Genomic DNA, 14,024 nt, shown 5'->3' on the forward strand with positions numbered 1-14,024 from the left:
AAAAAAAAAAAAAAAAAAAAGTACTTTGTTGGGTGTGTACTGTACACAAGAATTAGTTATCATGAATTTTAACTCATCTAAAAATGAAAATAATAAACTTTCAGGGTTTTTCGGGAAAATTTATTACCAAGTAATATGCAAAACAGCCAACCTCATCTCTTCTCTAATTCCTCTCACCCGAAGACCTTCAATACCCACCCACAATCTGGGGTAGGGGTCAGGAACAAAGTGATGATCAGGGGTGGGGTGGGAGACAGCAGAGGAGCAAGGCCTATAAAACCACATAAAACCAGGAATCTCGAGTTTACCACATGTACTCATCCAAGCTCAGGCATTCTAAACAAAGTTCACTGATGAGACCTTATATGATGAATAAGCTGCACTTGAAAATTCTCTGACTTCACCTTTAAGGTTTAAATTGTTGTACCCATTAATTTTTTAAATAATAGCTTTATTGAACTGTATGGTATCATTTATATGTGGAATCTAAAACATACAACAAACTAGTGAATATAACAAAAAAAAGAAGCAGACTCACAGATACAGAGAACAAACTAGTGGTTACCAAGGTGCGGGGGGGCCACACAGGGGTCGGGGGGTGGCAGGCACAAACTACTGGGTGTAAGATGGGCCCAAGGATGTACCCATGTACCCAACATGGGGAATATAGCCAATATTTTGTAATAACTGTAAATGGAAAGTAACTTTTAAAATTGTATAAATTTTTTTGAAGTTAAAATAAACAGACTCTTGGGAGAGCAGCGGGGAGGAAGACTGAGTGAGGCATTGAGGGGAACCCTAGAAACGGAGGCAGAGGATGGAGGTTCAGAAGAGGGAGAGGAGGAGACAGAGGGAGACTGCAGGAGTTAAGCCCCGAGGAGGGCTATGTTCCACTTCGCTTGGAAGAAGACCCAGGAGGACCACGGGTGAGCTCACAGCACACCCGAGGACTGTCAGAAATGAAGGGGCTGCTGCATGGTGACCGCCCGGACCTCACCAAAACCCAGTACAGATGACAACGGTCACTGTCACGCCTGACAGTTATTTCTCTGTTTGCTTCCTGACAAGCCTGTGACAACTTGAGGGTAGTGAGTAGCTATTCTATTTTAAATGTTCATTAAACTGAATTCACTGAATTTTTTCCCTTTTCTCCCTCAAAATGTAGAATGTCACATGGTATTTAAAAAAAAAAAGGTTTATTGACACATAATTCACATACCCTACAATTTACCCATTTCAAGTATAAAACTCAATGGTTTTTAGTGTATTCAGAGTCGTACACACTCATTTATTTTTAATACATAGTTTTGACTGCTTAATCGTATAAACGATTCTGGACGCAGTCTTCGCGGAGGGTCGCCGCGGTTTCCTGCTTCAGCAGTGCTTGGACGGAACCCGGCGCTCGACCCCCGCTCCGGCCGGCCGCTAAGCGCCAGCCCTCGCCACCACCTCACTGCGCCCTCCGGCCGCCCCAAGGTCCCCGCCGCCGCCTTTCCTCCGCCGCCCGCCATCCGCCATGATGACTGCGTCCCCCTCGCAGGTGCGCCAGAACTACCACCAGGGCTCGGAGGCCGCCATCAGCCGCCAGATCGACCTGGAGCTCTACGCCTCCTACGTCTACCTGTCCGTGTCATACTATTTTGACCGCGATGATGTGGCTTTGAAGAACTTTGCCAAATACTTTCTTCACCAGTCTCGTGAGGAGAGGGAACATGCTGAGAAACTGATGAAGCTGCAGAACCAACGGGGTGGTGGAATCTTCCTTCAGGAGATCAAGAAACCAGACCGTGATGACTGGCAGAATGGGCTGAATGCAATGGAATGTGCGCTACACTTGGAAAAGAGTGTGAATCCGTCACTACCGGAACTGCACAAACTGGCCACTGGCAAAAAATGACCCCCATTTGTGTGACTTCATTGAGACTCATTACCTGAATGAGGAGGTGAAATCCATTAAAGAATTGGGTGACCACGTAACCAACTTGCGCAAGATGGGGGCCCCCGAATCTGGCATGGCAGAGTATCTCTTTGACAAGCACACCCTGGGAAACAGTGATAATGAGAGCTAAGCCTTAGGCTGGCTTCCTGTAGCCACGGGGTTGACTTCCCTGCATCAAGGCAGTGCATGCATGTTTGGGTTACCTTTACCTTTTCTGTAAGTTGTACCAAAACATCTACAAGTTCTTTCCTTAGTACCATTGTTTCAAATAAAGTAATTTGGTACCCCCCCAAATAATAATAATATAAACTATTCTGTTTTTCATTTGAAAATCTAGAGTAGTGGTTCTCAACCCATTCAAGTTCCAAAAAACCTTTGGACCTTTCAATGCCCTAGCCTACTGAATTAAAGTCTATGGAGGAAGCAGAAACTAACACAGCAATTAACTAACACAGTAAAGCAATTATACTCCAATAAAAATGTTAAAAAAAAAATAAGATAAAATAAAATCTATGGAGGTAGACCTTAGGTATTGATATTATTAAAAAACTCTCCAGGCTACTTCACAGTGCAGTTGGGGGTTGAGAACTACTGATCTAGAGCATTAACACCTGTTTTGGGGGTACAATTCTGATGATTATGCTGACCTTATTTAATTGGGTAAATATAAGACACTGGGATTGGGAAAAGAGGGCCAATCTTTGGGCCCCAGCACAATCCATTATTTTCAGCCCTAGACTTCCCAGGAAATTCTCAAACTAAAATTCTAATATTTTTTCCAGCTTCTCAGTAATATTATATTATAAAATTCTTTATAATGATGGTTTTGGTGTATGGGACTAATCAATGGTTCATAAGGCAAAAAAAAAAATTGTTTTTCAGGTTATACAAGTATGATACAACTTTAATAATTCAAACAACATAAAAGTAGCCTGCAATTGCACTTGTTGTTAGGGATGGAGTAAAAGCCGGGGGTGTCTTTGGCACAAATTACTCAGGAATAAAAGGCAATGCCCACTTCAGCAGCTAAGATATGCGTGTGCATCTCCACCCAATTCCTCCTCTCCTCCCTCTGTCCCTCTTCCAGGCTAAGACCAATCCCTCCACTTGTGTTTTGGATCCCATCCACTGGGATCACAGATCCCAGAAACTGTCCAAGGTTGATTATTCCTTCTTCCTTTTGCATTTTCAACACCTCCCTCTAAGTCAGGTCCCTTCCATTAACTTTTTTAGATGTTCAGGTCTCTCTCATTATTATAAGAAATGCCACTACTCAACTCTTTACCTTCCTCTTTCTACCACTCCCCTCCCCTCCTCTTCACAGCAAAACATCTTAAAAGAGCTGTCTAGACTCAGTTTATCCATGGTTCACCTTCCATTCAACCCTCAGCCCTCTGCAAGCTGCCAGTACCATCACACCCCTAAGTGTCTCTCTCCAAGGGCACCAATTATTTCCATGTACCTAAATCTGACTCACATCTTTAGCTCTTGTCTTGATGCTTGTAGAACTCATTGTTGGCTGTCTACCCAGATTTTATTTCTCCATTATTCCTTTACAGCCAAACTCCAATTTTATTCAGGTTTCTAGTCTCTCCTTATGTGTTTCAGGGAAGGATGACCTCAACTTCAAGGGAAGATAGCCTCTGGGCCAGTCAGAGCATTGCTTTCTCCTGGTGACTGCCATTGGTCCAGGGTGTGCATATGAACCTATGACTGGGAAGAGAAGACCCCCCCCCCTTTACGCTTGCTCTCTCCTATCTAAAATACATTTCTTAAATGTTTAATCTAATTTTAGAGGGCATTTTCTCTTAATCCCAGCCTAAACCATCCAACTGATACATTTAACCCTACTGGCTATTCCTCTCCTTGAAATCCTCTTCCTTAGGCTTCCATGACACTTACTGCCCTCACCTGCCCTGGTTTTCCTTCTACTGCTCTGGCTACTACATCACAATCTGCGAAGTGGCAGGGACACTGGCTTTTTCAGACCATGGGGATATTGTTGAGTGTAATTACGTATATTAAAGATAACTTTCTTTAAGTAGTTCCCTAATGGTAAAAAATTTAATAAAGCTAAGAGGAAGAAAAGGCTCATTAACTAATAATAAATAACAATAAATCTCATTGTTACACCAAGATGAATACAATCTATGTTTTCTACTTCGTGTCTTTTAAAATGATAGACTGCTGGTGATTACCGGTGTATCATGAAGAACAAAGACGCTAATGTTAGGACTTTCCTTGTGGTCCAGTGGTTAAGAATCCGCCTTCCAATGCAGGGGACACAGGTTCGATCCCTGGTGGGGGAACTAAGATCCCACATGCCGTGGGGCAACTAAGCCCCGGCGCCACAACTACTGAGCCCACGCACTCTGGAGCCTACGTGCCACAACTAGAGAGAAGCCTGCACGCTGCAACTAAAGATCCTGCATGCTGCAACTAAGACCCGATGAAGCTAAAAATTAATTAATTAATTAATTTTTAAAAAAGGACTCTAATGTCAAAGTAAGTCTATGCTGCAAGTCCTGTTTCTGCTGCTGTGGGGCCAGTTACTTGGTAGGAGGGCTCTGGGGGCTCCAATGTTTCCAGTAAGACCCTTTAGCGGCTGCAGAGCTGTGTCACCCTGGGCTCCTCTGGGCCTTCCAGAACAACCCAGAAGAGAGTGGGTATTGCAGGGTAGGCTTTGAGTGGGCTGCCCAGGATGCTCTCTAAGAAAGGCTGAGGTAGCATTCTCTGTTACTGCATGGAAAAGCCAGCCCATCAAGTATAATTAGTGGGCTAATCACACTCAAGGGTTAAAAAAGAAGAACATGATTCTGCGTTCCTTTCTTATAGCTATTTGGTCAAAGGTATGAAGCAGGTCTTATTTGTTTCTATTTCTCTCATCACAAAGCATAGCACTCTGTAAACAATTAAACACTAAGCATTTGTTGATTTAATGAATTAAGAGAAACTGATAACGTATATGTCCTCCAGGAGTTTAATATGCCCATAAGAATAAGTCATTTAGAGGAAGAAATGCAGGGGCTTAAGACATGCATTTAGAAAGGATTCCAGTTCAAGTTCCAGCCACACTAACCCAAATTCCTGTATCTTGAAAATGGAGGTAATAAAACTTGCCTTACAGAGTTGTGTGTTAGGGTTAGATGACACATGTATCTCATTTATGACTTATAACAACCCCAACATGTACTTATTATTCTTTTTGTTTCTGTCTTTCCTACTTCAAAGGAAGGGGCTACACCTACCTTATTTATTTTAGTATAGTCAGTAAAAGCAGAGTATATACTCAATTAATATCTGTTGAGTAGAGGAACAAAAAGGGATTCAAGAGAATTTCTATGAAATTGAGAACAACATGGTTAAAGCAAACTTTTTTCATATATGCTAACACTCTAAATACTTAAAAATGCCCATTTTTCTTCTCCTCTTGCCCATTCTCTGCATATTTTAAAATGCAACTCCTACCTATATCTTCTACTTCTTAGTCTTCATATCACCAAGCTACAGAAATATAAAGTATCTTCATGAAATTCATGTATGATTTAAAAACTTTAACAGCTTGGGTAATTGTTATGATGAAATTAAACTTTTAAAAGCATACTTATTAAAATTCAAACAACTACACACACTAAAGTGTATGTATTTTCCTATTTTCAATTCCTGTGACAAATGGAAAATGGTTTTATGTACCTGAGGGTGTTAACTGCATTCTCTGCCTGGTCATCTTAAAGTTATATTTGCTAGAAGGAAAAAGTTCTTGTGTACCAAAAGGATTACTGATCAATTCTACTCTAAGTATAATCTAATAAAGGCTTAAAACTAAACACACATTATAAAGATAATGTATGGCATTCACTAGTCAAATCTTACAAGGAGTCACTGAAATTCTTCTAAATGCGTAAACTATAACCAAACACATAAGAGACAAAAAAAAGCTCAACTGATTTCTTTTTGTCAACTTCCTGACTTTCTTTAGACCATAAACACCTGAATATGTAGTACGATGTGCCTCAAATATAGTTTTAAATAAACCTTTCTGAATCTCCCAATAGTTTAACAGAGGGTGATAACATGCATCTGAAGGACATGCTGGCTTATGTATGTATGTGTACATACATGTATGTATACACTAAGCATATACATCACGTTAACATGTAACAGACTACGTGCCTACACGCATGAGTACATGCATGCACGCACGCACACACACACACAAACAAATTTTAAAGAAATTCTGGTTCTCATCAAAGCAGTTTACTTTCAGCCAGTTTAATATTTCTGGCACAGCTCTAAATACACAGTGATTCATAAGTACATCAATTGATCTGAATTGTGGAAATGAAAGTATTACCAAGGTAATATTAAGATAGAGCTGTGAATGAGAACAAAAAGTTCAAAGTTACCAAAAAATATGTTCTTTTGTCCATTTAAAAATATAAGGAACCAGGTGGTCCTTATTCTCCCTCTCCTCAAGCCATCTGTATTTAAACAACTGTGAGCCAAGGACTGAATAGATCTTGGTTTCCTGTAGTATGAAGTTTAGCTGCCAGACACCAAAGAAACAACACGAAACTAAAAAGTGTTAAAAAGCCACGTTGCACTCTTTGTTTTGGGAAGCATATCTCTCAGGATCCTTGAAGAAGATTATGGTGACCCCATATGCCAGCGATGAGTGTGCTGGCTTGACCCCTGGGACTCCACACAGGAACACAGAGCATCCAGACTTTCCAACTGAGGACTTCCCCATCCCAGAAAGCACATTCTGCGGCCAAGACAAAAACCAGCCCCACAGTCCTTAATGTGGCGACCAACCACTCCATAGAGAAAATGGATAGGAGACTGACAAGTGAGAAAGTGAGAAACCACACTGCTGATGTGGTGGCTTTGGTCAAAATCCAAGGTGGGATCTAGGCATTGGTGTCATTGCTTGAATCATCATTGTGGTTGTGAGGAAAATATAGAGTAGGTCCTAAAAAGTTGAAGAATTGTGCTACTTTGACAACATTGAAAAATCTGTCCTTGTGCCAGTGTTAGAATATGACCCATGGAAATGTTGCCCAGGCAGTTCTAAAGCCATGGAGATCCCTAACTTTCCAAAAGCAATGGAAAGGAATATAAATCAAAAGACATTCTGCTCTCAAAACATTTTCTCTTTTTGTATAAATTCTGTAAAACTAGGTTTATAAAATAAAATACATAGAAAACAGGAGCAAAACTAAGTAAACCAACTTGCAATCAAGATATTCAAAGTAACTAAAACCATATTAGAAACTGTAACTGTGTCTTCATTTTGACTACTTTCTGTTCTTGTTAAAATGAAAAGCAATCTGGAAATATCTATACATAACCATATACACAAATGTACATATATGAAACCATACTTCCAAATTCATATAGACAAGCCACAAGAGGGCGCTTCGACAATGGAAAGAGACCATGAGGCTTATTTCCTTTAGATGCTTAGTTCAGTACCTACTGGGCAACACATTTTCAAACTTTGGAAGAGAGACTCCTATTCCAAATTCTCTTTACTTTGCTACAGCTATAAGCTTTGCCAGATGCTCATATTTTTAAGGGTGTCTATCCATGTTCCAAATCTTAACCAGAGGGTCAATGCACCTAGTATTTAGTAAATGAGTCCTTACACTATAAAGATTTAAATAATGAACAGTAAAACACCATGTTGTACAGAGTGTTGTAAATGTGTTCAGAGCCATGTAAAAAGCTCATGAAAACTCTGCTACCGCAACAGAGAAACCCAGTTTCTTTCCATCGTGATCACTTTAAGGTGCCTTATTTCAGAACATTTTTAAGTCTGGCATACAGGATAATGGTTCTTACTTTAAAACAAAGTATAACAGTTCCATTTAATTACTATTAGAAGTGAAATGCTAGGATCTGTACCTAGAGAGACTTCCTTGATCAGCTCAGCAGCAGCATGGCAACCCTGAACAAGTATCCGGGTCCAGGTCGATAGATCCCGATGCGTCTCCACCCGGAAGAGATGCATCTCAATGCCCTGCCGAGAGCCTGTCCTGGTAGCAAACGTAAGGTCAGATCCAAGTGAGGGTGATCGACATCCGGAGCCAGAATGAACCAACCTAGAACCACAAAGATCAAAGGCAATTAATGCACTGTCAGAGGAAAATGTCAGCAATTTATGCTGATTAATAAGCAGAAATTATAAAAGCCATCAGCAGTTTTTTGTTTTGGTTTTTTTGGTTTTTTTGCGGTGCACGGGCCTCTCACTGTTGTGGCCTCTCCCCTTGCGGAGCACAGGCTCCGCGGCCATGGCTCACGGGCCTAGCCGCTCTGTGGCATGTAGGATCTTCCCGGACTGGGGCACGAACCCGTGTCCCCTGCATCGGCAGGCGGACCCTCAACCACTGCTCCACCAGGGAAGCCCCATCAGCAGTTTTTAGATAAGTATATTTCAAAACAAGATTATAGTCTTTGAAGTAGATACCATTCTGTTTTCCCATAAAATGACCCCTGGTGTCACAGGCAGAACACTAGGCTGGATGGCCCAAGGCTCCAGTTTCCCATTAGCTTTTTTTAATGCTCCTAAGAGGCCATGCGTATCAAAAAAAGATTCAATTTTGATTAAGGGCTTCCCTGGTGGCGCAGTGGTTGAGAGTCCGCCTGCCGATGCAGCGGACACGGGTTCGTGCCCCGGTCCGGGAAGATCCCACATACCGCGAAGCGGCTGGGCCCGTGAGCCATGGCCGCTGAGCCTGTGCGTCCGGAGCCTGTGCTCCGCAACGAGAGATGCCACAAGAGTGAGAAGCCCGCGTATCGCAAAAAAAAAAGAATAAAGCTGAGTATACCAGAAACTAACACACTGCAAATCAACCATACATCAATTAAAAAAAAAAAAAAGAATAAAGTATCTATAAACATCTTTGTATAGGTTTTTTTAAAATAAATTTTCCAACTCCTTTGGGTAAACCAAGGAGTGGAATTTCTGGGCTGTATGGTAAGAAAATGTTTGTAAGAGACCACCAAACTCTGTCAAACTGGCTGTACCATTTTGCATTCCCACCAGCATTGTATGAGAGGTCCTGTTGCTCCATATCCTCACCAGTGTTTGGTGTTGTCAGTGTACCGGATACTGGCTATTCTAATAAGTGTGTGGTGGTATCTCGTTGTTTTAATTTGCATTTCCCTGATGATATGTGATGTGAAACATATTTTCATATTTTTATTTGCGATCTGTATATTTTCTTTGGTGGGGCATCTATTCATGTTGTCCTTGGCCCATTTTTTGTTTGTTTGTTTGTTTGTTTTTTAACATCTTTATTGGGGTATAATTGCTTTACAATGGTGTGTTAGTTTCTGCTTTATAACAGAGTGAATCAGTTATACATATACATATGTTCCCATATCTCTTCCCTCTTCGTCTCCCTTCCTCCCACCCTCCCTATCCCACCCCTCCACGCAGCCACAGAGAACCGAGCCGGTATCCCTGTGCCATGCGGCTGCTTCCCACTGGCTATCTACCTTACGTTTGTCAGTGTATATATGTCCATGTCTCTCTCTCGCCCTATCATAGCTCACCCTTCCCCCTCCCCATATCCTCAAGTCCGTTCTCCAGTAGATCTGTGTCTTTATTCCTGTTTTACCCCTACGTTCTTCATAACATTTTTTTTTCTTAAATTCCATAAATATGTGTTAGCATACGGTATTTGTCTTTCTCTTTCTGACTTACTTCACTCTGTATGACAGACTCTAGGTCTATCCACCTCATTACAAATAGCTCAATTTCGTTTCTTTTTATGGCTGAGTAATATTCCATTGTATATATGTGCCACATCTTCTTTATCCATTCATCCGACGATGGGCACTTAGGTTGTTTCCATCTCTGGGCTATTGTAAATAGAGCTGAAGTGAATATTTTGGTACATGACTCTTTTTGAATTTTCGTTTTCTCAGGGTATATGCCCAGTAGTGGGATTGCTGGGTCGTATGGTAGTTCTATTTGTAGTTTTTTAAGGAACCTTCATACTGTTCTCCATAGTGGCTGAACCAATTCACATTACCACCAGCAATGCAAGAGTGATCCCTTTTCTCCACACCTTCTCCAGCATTTATTGTTTCTAGATTTTTTGATGATGGTGTGAGATGATATCTCATTGTAGTTTTGATTTCATTTCTCTAATGATTAATGATGTTGAGCATTCTTTCATGTGTTTGTTGGCAGTCTGTATATCTTCTTTGGAGAAATGTCTATTTAGGTCTTCTGACCATTTTTGGATTGAGTTGTTAATTTTTTTGTTATTGAGCTGCATGAGCTGCTTGGCCCATTTTTTAATGAAGTTGTTTGTTTTCATTCTTTTATTTTTCTTTGGCCTGTGCCGCATGGCTTGCAGGATCTTAGTTCCCTGACCAGGGATCGAACCCATGCACCCTGCAGTGGAAACATGGAGTCCTAACCACTGGACGGCCAGGGAATTCCCAAGTTGTTTGTTTTCCTACTGTTGAGCTTCAATAGCTCTTTGTATTATTTTGGATAACAGTCATTTATCTGATGTGCCTTTCGTGAATATTTTTTCCTAGTCTGTGCCTTCTCTTCTAATTCTTTGACACTGTCTTTCACAGAGCAGAAATTTTTAGTTTTAATGAAGTCCAGCTTATTAATTATTTCTTTCATAAATCATGTCTTTGGTGTTGTATCTAAAAAAAGCCATTATAATACCCAAGGTCATCTAGGTTTTCTCCTGTTACCATCTAGGAGTTTTACAGTTTTGCAATTTACACTTAGGTCTATGATCCATTTTGAGTTAATTCTGGTGAAGGGCAAAATTTTTTACATGTGGATATCTAGTTGTTCCAGCATGATTCGTTGAAAAAGACTATATTTGTTCCATTGTAGTGCCTTTGCTCCTTTGTCAAAGATTAGTTGATGATATTTACAGGGGTCTATTTCTGAGCTCTCTATTCTGTTTCACTGATCTATATATTTGTCTGTTCTTTCATCAACACTACACTGTCTTGATTACTGCAGCTTTATAGTAAGTCACGAAGTTGGGTAACATCAGTCCTCCAACTTTGTTCTTCAATTTTGTGTTTGTTCAATTTTGTGTTGTTCTTCAGTTTTGTGTGTCTGGGCCTTCTGCCTCTCCATATAAACTTTAGCATCAGTTTGTCAATATCCATACAATAACTTTGCTAAAATTCTGACTGGGATTGCATTGAATCTATAGATCAATTTGGGAAAAACTGATGTCTTGAAAATATTGTCTTCCTATCCATTAACATGGAATATCTATTTATTTACTTCTTCTTTGATTTTGTTCATCAGAGTTTTGGAGTTTTCCTCATATAGATCTTGAACACATTTTGTTAGATTTATATTTAAGTATTTCATTTTGGGGGGTGCTAATGTAAATGGCATTGTGTTTTTAATTTCAAATTCCACTTGTTCATTGTTAGTATATAGGAAAGCAATTGACTTTTGTCCACTGATCTTGTATTCTGCAACCATGCTATAAGAGCTTATTAGTTCCAGGAGTTTTTTGCCAATTCTTTTCAATTTTCTACATAGGTGATCATGTCTTCTGAGAACAAAGATAGTTTTATGTCTTCCTTTTCAATCTGTATACCTTTTACTTCCTTTTCTTGCCTTACTGCATTAGCAAGGACTTCCAGTATGATGTTGAAAGGAGTGGCAAGAGGGGAACATCCTTGCCTTGGGCCTGATCTTAGTGGAAAAGCTTTGTGTTTCTCATCATTAAGTATGATGTTAGTTGTAGATTTTTTGCAGGCAGTCATTATCAAGTTGAGACTGTTCCCATTTATTCTTAGTTTACTGAAAGTTTTAATCATGAATGGGTGTTGCATTTTGTCAAATGCTTTTCCTGTATCTCCTGATACGATAACAATTTTTCTTCTTCAGCTTGTTGACGTGATGGGTTACATAAATTCATTTTCTTTTCTTTTCTTTTTTTTGTGGCAGGGTGGTCACACCATGCAGCATGTGGGATCTTATTTCCCTGACCAGGGATTGAACCTGTGCCCCTTGCAGTGGAAGTGTGGAGTCTTAACCACTGGACCACCAGGGAAGTCCCTACACAAATTGATTTTCAAATGTTGAACCAGCCTTGCATATCTAAAATAAATCCCATTTGGTTGTGATGTATAATTCTTTTTATACTTTTTTGGATTAGATTTGATAGTATCGTTTTGAGGATTTTTACATCTATGTTCATGAGAGATATTGGTCTGTATTTTTCTTATAATATCTTTGTCTGGTTTTGGTATTAGCATAATGCTAGTCTCATAGAATGAGTTAGGAAGTATTCCCTCTGCTTCAGTCCTTTGAAAGAGACTGTAGGGAATTTCTTCCTTAAATGTTTGGTAGAATTCACCAGTGCACTCATCTGGGTCTGGTGCTTTCTGTTTTGGAAGACCTTACACTCTTCCCAAAAATTAACTCAAAATAGATCTTAGAGCTAAACGTAAAATGTAATAGTGTAAAACTTCAAGAAGACATTTTAACAGAAAATCTAAGTAATCTAAAAAGATACAACACCAAAAGCATGACCCACAAAAGAAAAAAAAAGATTAAGTTGGACTTCATTAATTAAAAACATTTGCTCTTTGAAAAACACTGTTAAGAGAATGAAAAGACAAGTCACAAAGTAGAAGAAAATTTATGAAAACATATACCTGGTAAAGGACTGTATCCAAAATACACAAAGAACTTTTTTTTTTAAGAGATCACTTTTTAAAAAAATCAATTAATTATATTTCTGGCTGCATTGGATCTTTGTTGCTGTGCACATGGGCTTTCTCTAGTTGTGGTGAGCGGGGGCCACTCTTCGTTGCAGTGTGTGGGCTTCTCATTGTGAAGGCTTCTCTTGTTGCGGAGCACAAGCTCTAGGCATGCGGGCTTCAGTAGTTGTGGCACAAGGGCTCAGTAGTCGTGGCTTGTGGGCTCTAGAGCGCAGGCTTAGTAGTTGTGGCGTACGCACTTAGTTGCTCTGCAGCATGTGGGATCTTCCCAGACCAGGGATCGAACCTGTGTCCCCTGCACTGGCAGGCAGATTCTTTACCACTGCACCACCACGGAAGTCCCGACAAAGAACTCTTAAAACTCTACTTGCCTATTCAGTATTCGTTCTCTCATTCTTCCTTAGAAATAGAAAGCTGCCTTTATCCCGAATGACAACATGCACAGATAAAAGAGTATTTCCCAAACTTCTTTGAAGAAAGAGATGTCCAATGAATTGCAAGCTGTTAATGGGTAGGATTACCAGAAAAGCCCCACAACTGGAGAACAAGGGAGTAGGTATGTGCCCCTTCTGTCCTCTTCCTCTTCTTCCTCCTGCCTGCAATTTGGATATTATGGCTAAAGCTTCCAGTAACCATCTTGAGCCACGAGGCAACCTTGAAGGGTAGAAGCCTCTTGCTAAGGACGGCTGTTTTCTTTTACATAAGAAAGAAATAAACACCTATTTTATTATCTTATGTTACTTTTGCTACAGAGTTTGCTTCCTAGTGATCATAAATATGCAAATGACGTGTTAAATAGGCAGTCAGAATATAAGTCTGTGATTCTGTCTGGAGATATAAATTTAGGAGTTGTCAGTGTATAAGAGATATTTCAAGCTATGGTATCAGATACAATCACCAGAGGGACAAGGTAGTTGATAGAGAAGAGATCTGAGCCCTGAAATAAGCCAATGTTTAGAAATCCAGGGGACTTCCCTGGCGGTCCAGTGGTTAAGACTCTGCGTTTCCAATGCAGGGGGCCCGAGGTTCAATCTCTGGTCAGGGAACTAAGATCCCTTTCTTTTCTTTTGGCATGGTGCGGGCCAAAAAAAAAAAAAAGAAAAGAAAAAAAGAAATCTGGAAGATAAGTAGAGATCAACAAAGGGGAATAAGAAAGTGTGGACAGGGAGTTTAGTGGAGAACTGACAGAAGCAGAAGAAACCACTAAAAAAGTACAAAAAAAGGAGCTGCAAAAAATTTTTTTCAACTACTTTCAGTAATTATACTGTTGGTGATAATGTTGTAGTAGTAATAATAGTAGCACTATTCTGATATGTAATGTGGGATAAAGCAAATGAGCAATTATGGG

At 40.1% G+C, this 14,024-nt stretch overlaps 1 protein-coding gene and 1 pseudogene across 2 annotated transcripts in view; one reads left to right on the forward strand and one right to left on the reverse strand.

Moving 5' to 3' along the window:
• The window catches only part of LOC103076879 (ferritin heavy chain pseudogene), a 7,727-nt pseudogene extending 5,658 nt beyond the window's left edge, over window positions 1–2,069 (forward strand). Inside the window, exon 2 of the transcript XR_456944.1 lies at window positions 1,344–2,069. The product of XR_456944.1 is annotated as a ferritin heavy chain pseudogene (transcript). The remainder of the gene's footprint in view (window positions 1–1,343) is intronic.
• SNTB2 (syntrophin beta 2) overlaps window positions 1–14,024 on the reverse strand; it is a 101,846-nt gene that overhangs the window by 8,487 nt on the left and 79,335 nt on the right. The window contains exon 5 of the mRNA XM_007449951.1: window positions 7,847–8,043. Coding sequence (XP_007450013.1) covers window positions 7,847–8,043 — 197 coding nt within the window. The remainder of the gene's footprint in view (window positions 1–7,846; window positions 8,044–14,024) is intronic.

Source organism: Lipotes vexillifer, unplaced genomic scaffold, assembly GCF_000442215.2.
Source record: "Lipotes vexillifer unplaced genomic scaffold, Lipotes_vexillifer_v1.1 scaffold1235, whole genome shotgun sequence".
Taxonomy (NCBI): domain Eukaryota; kingdom Metazoa; phylum Chordata; class Mammalia; order Artiodactyla; family Lipotidae; genus Lipotes; species Lipotes vexillifer.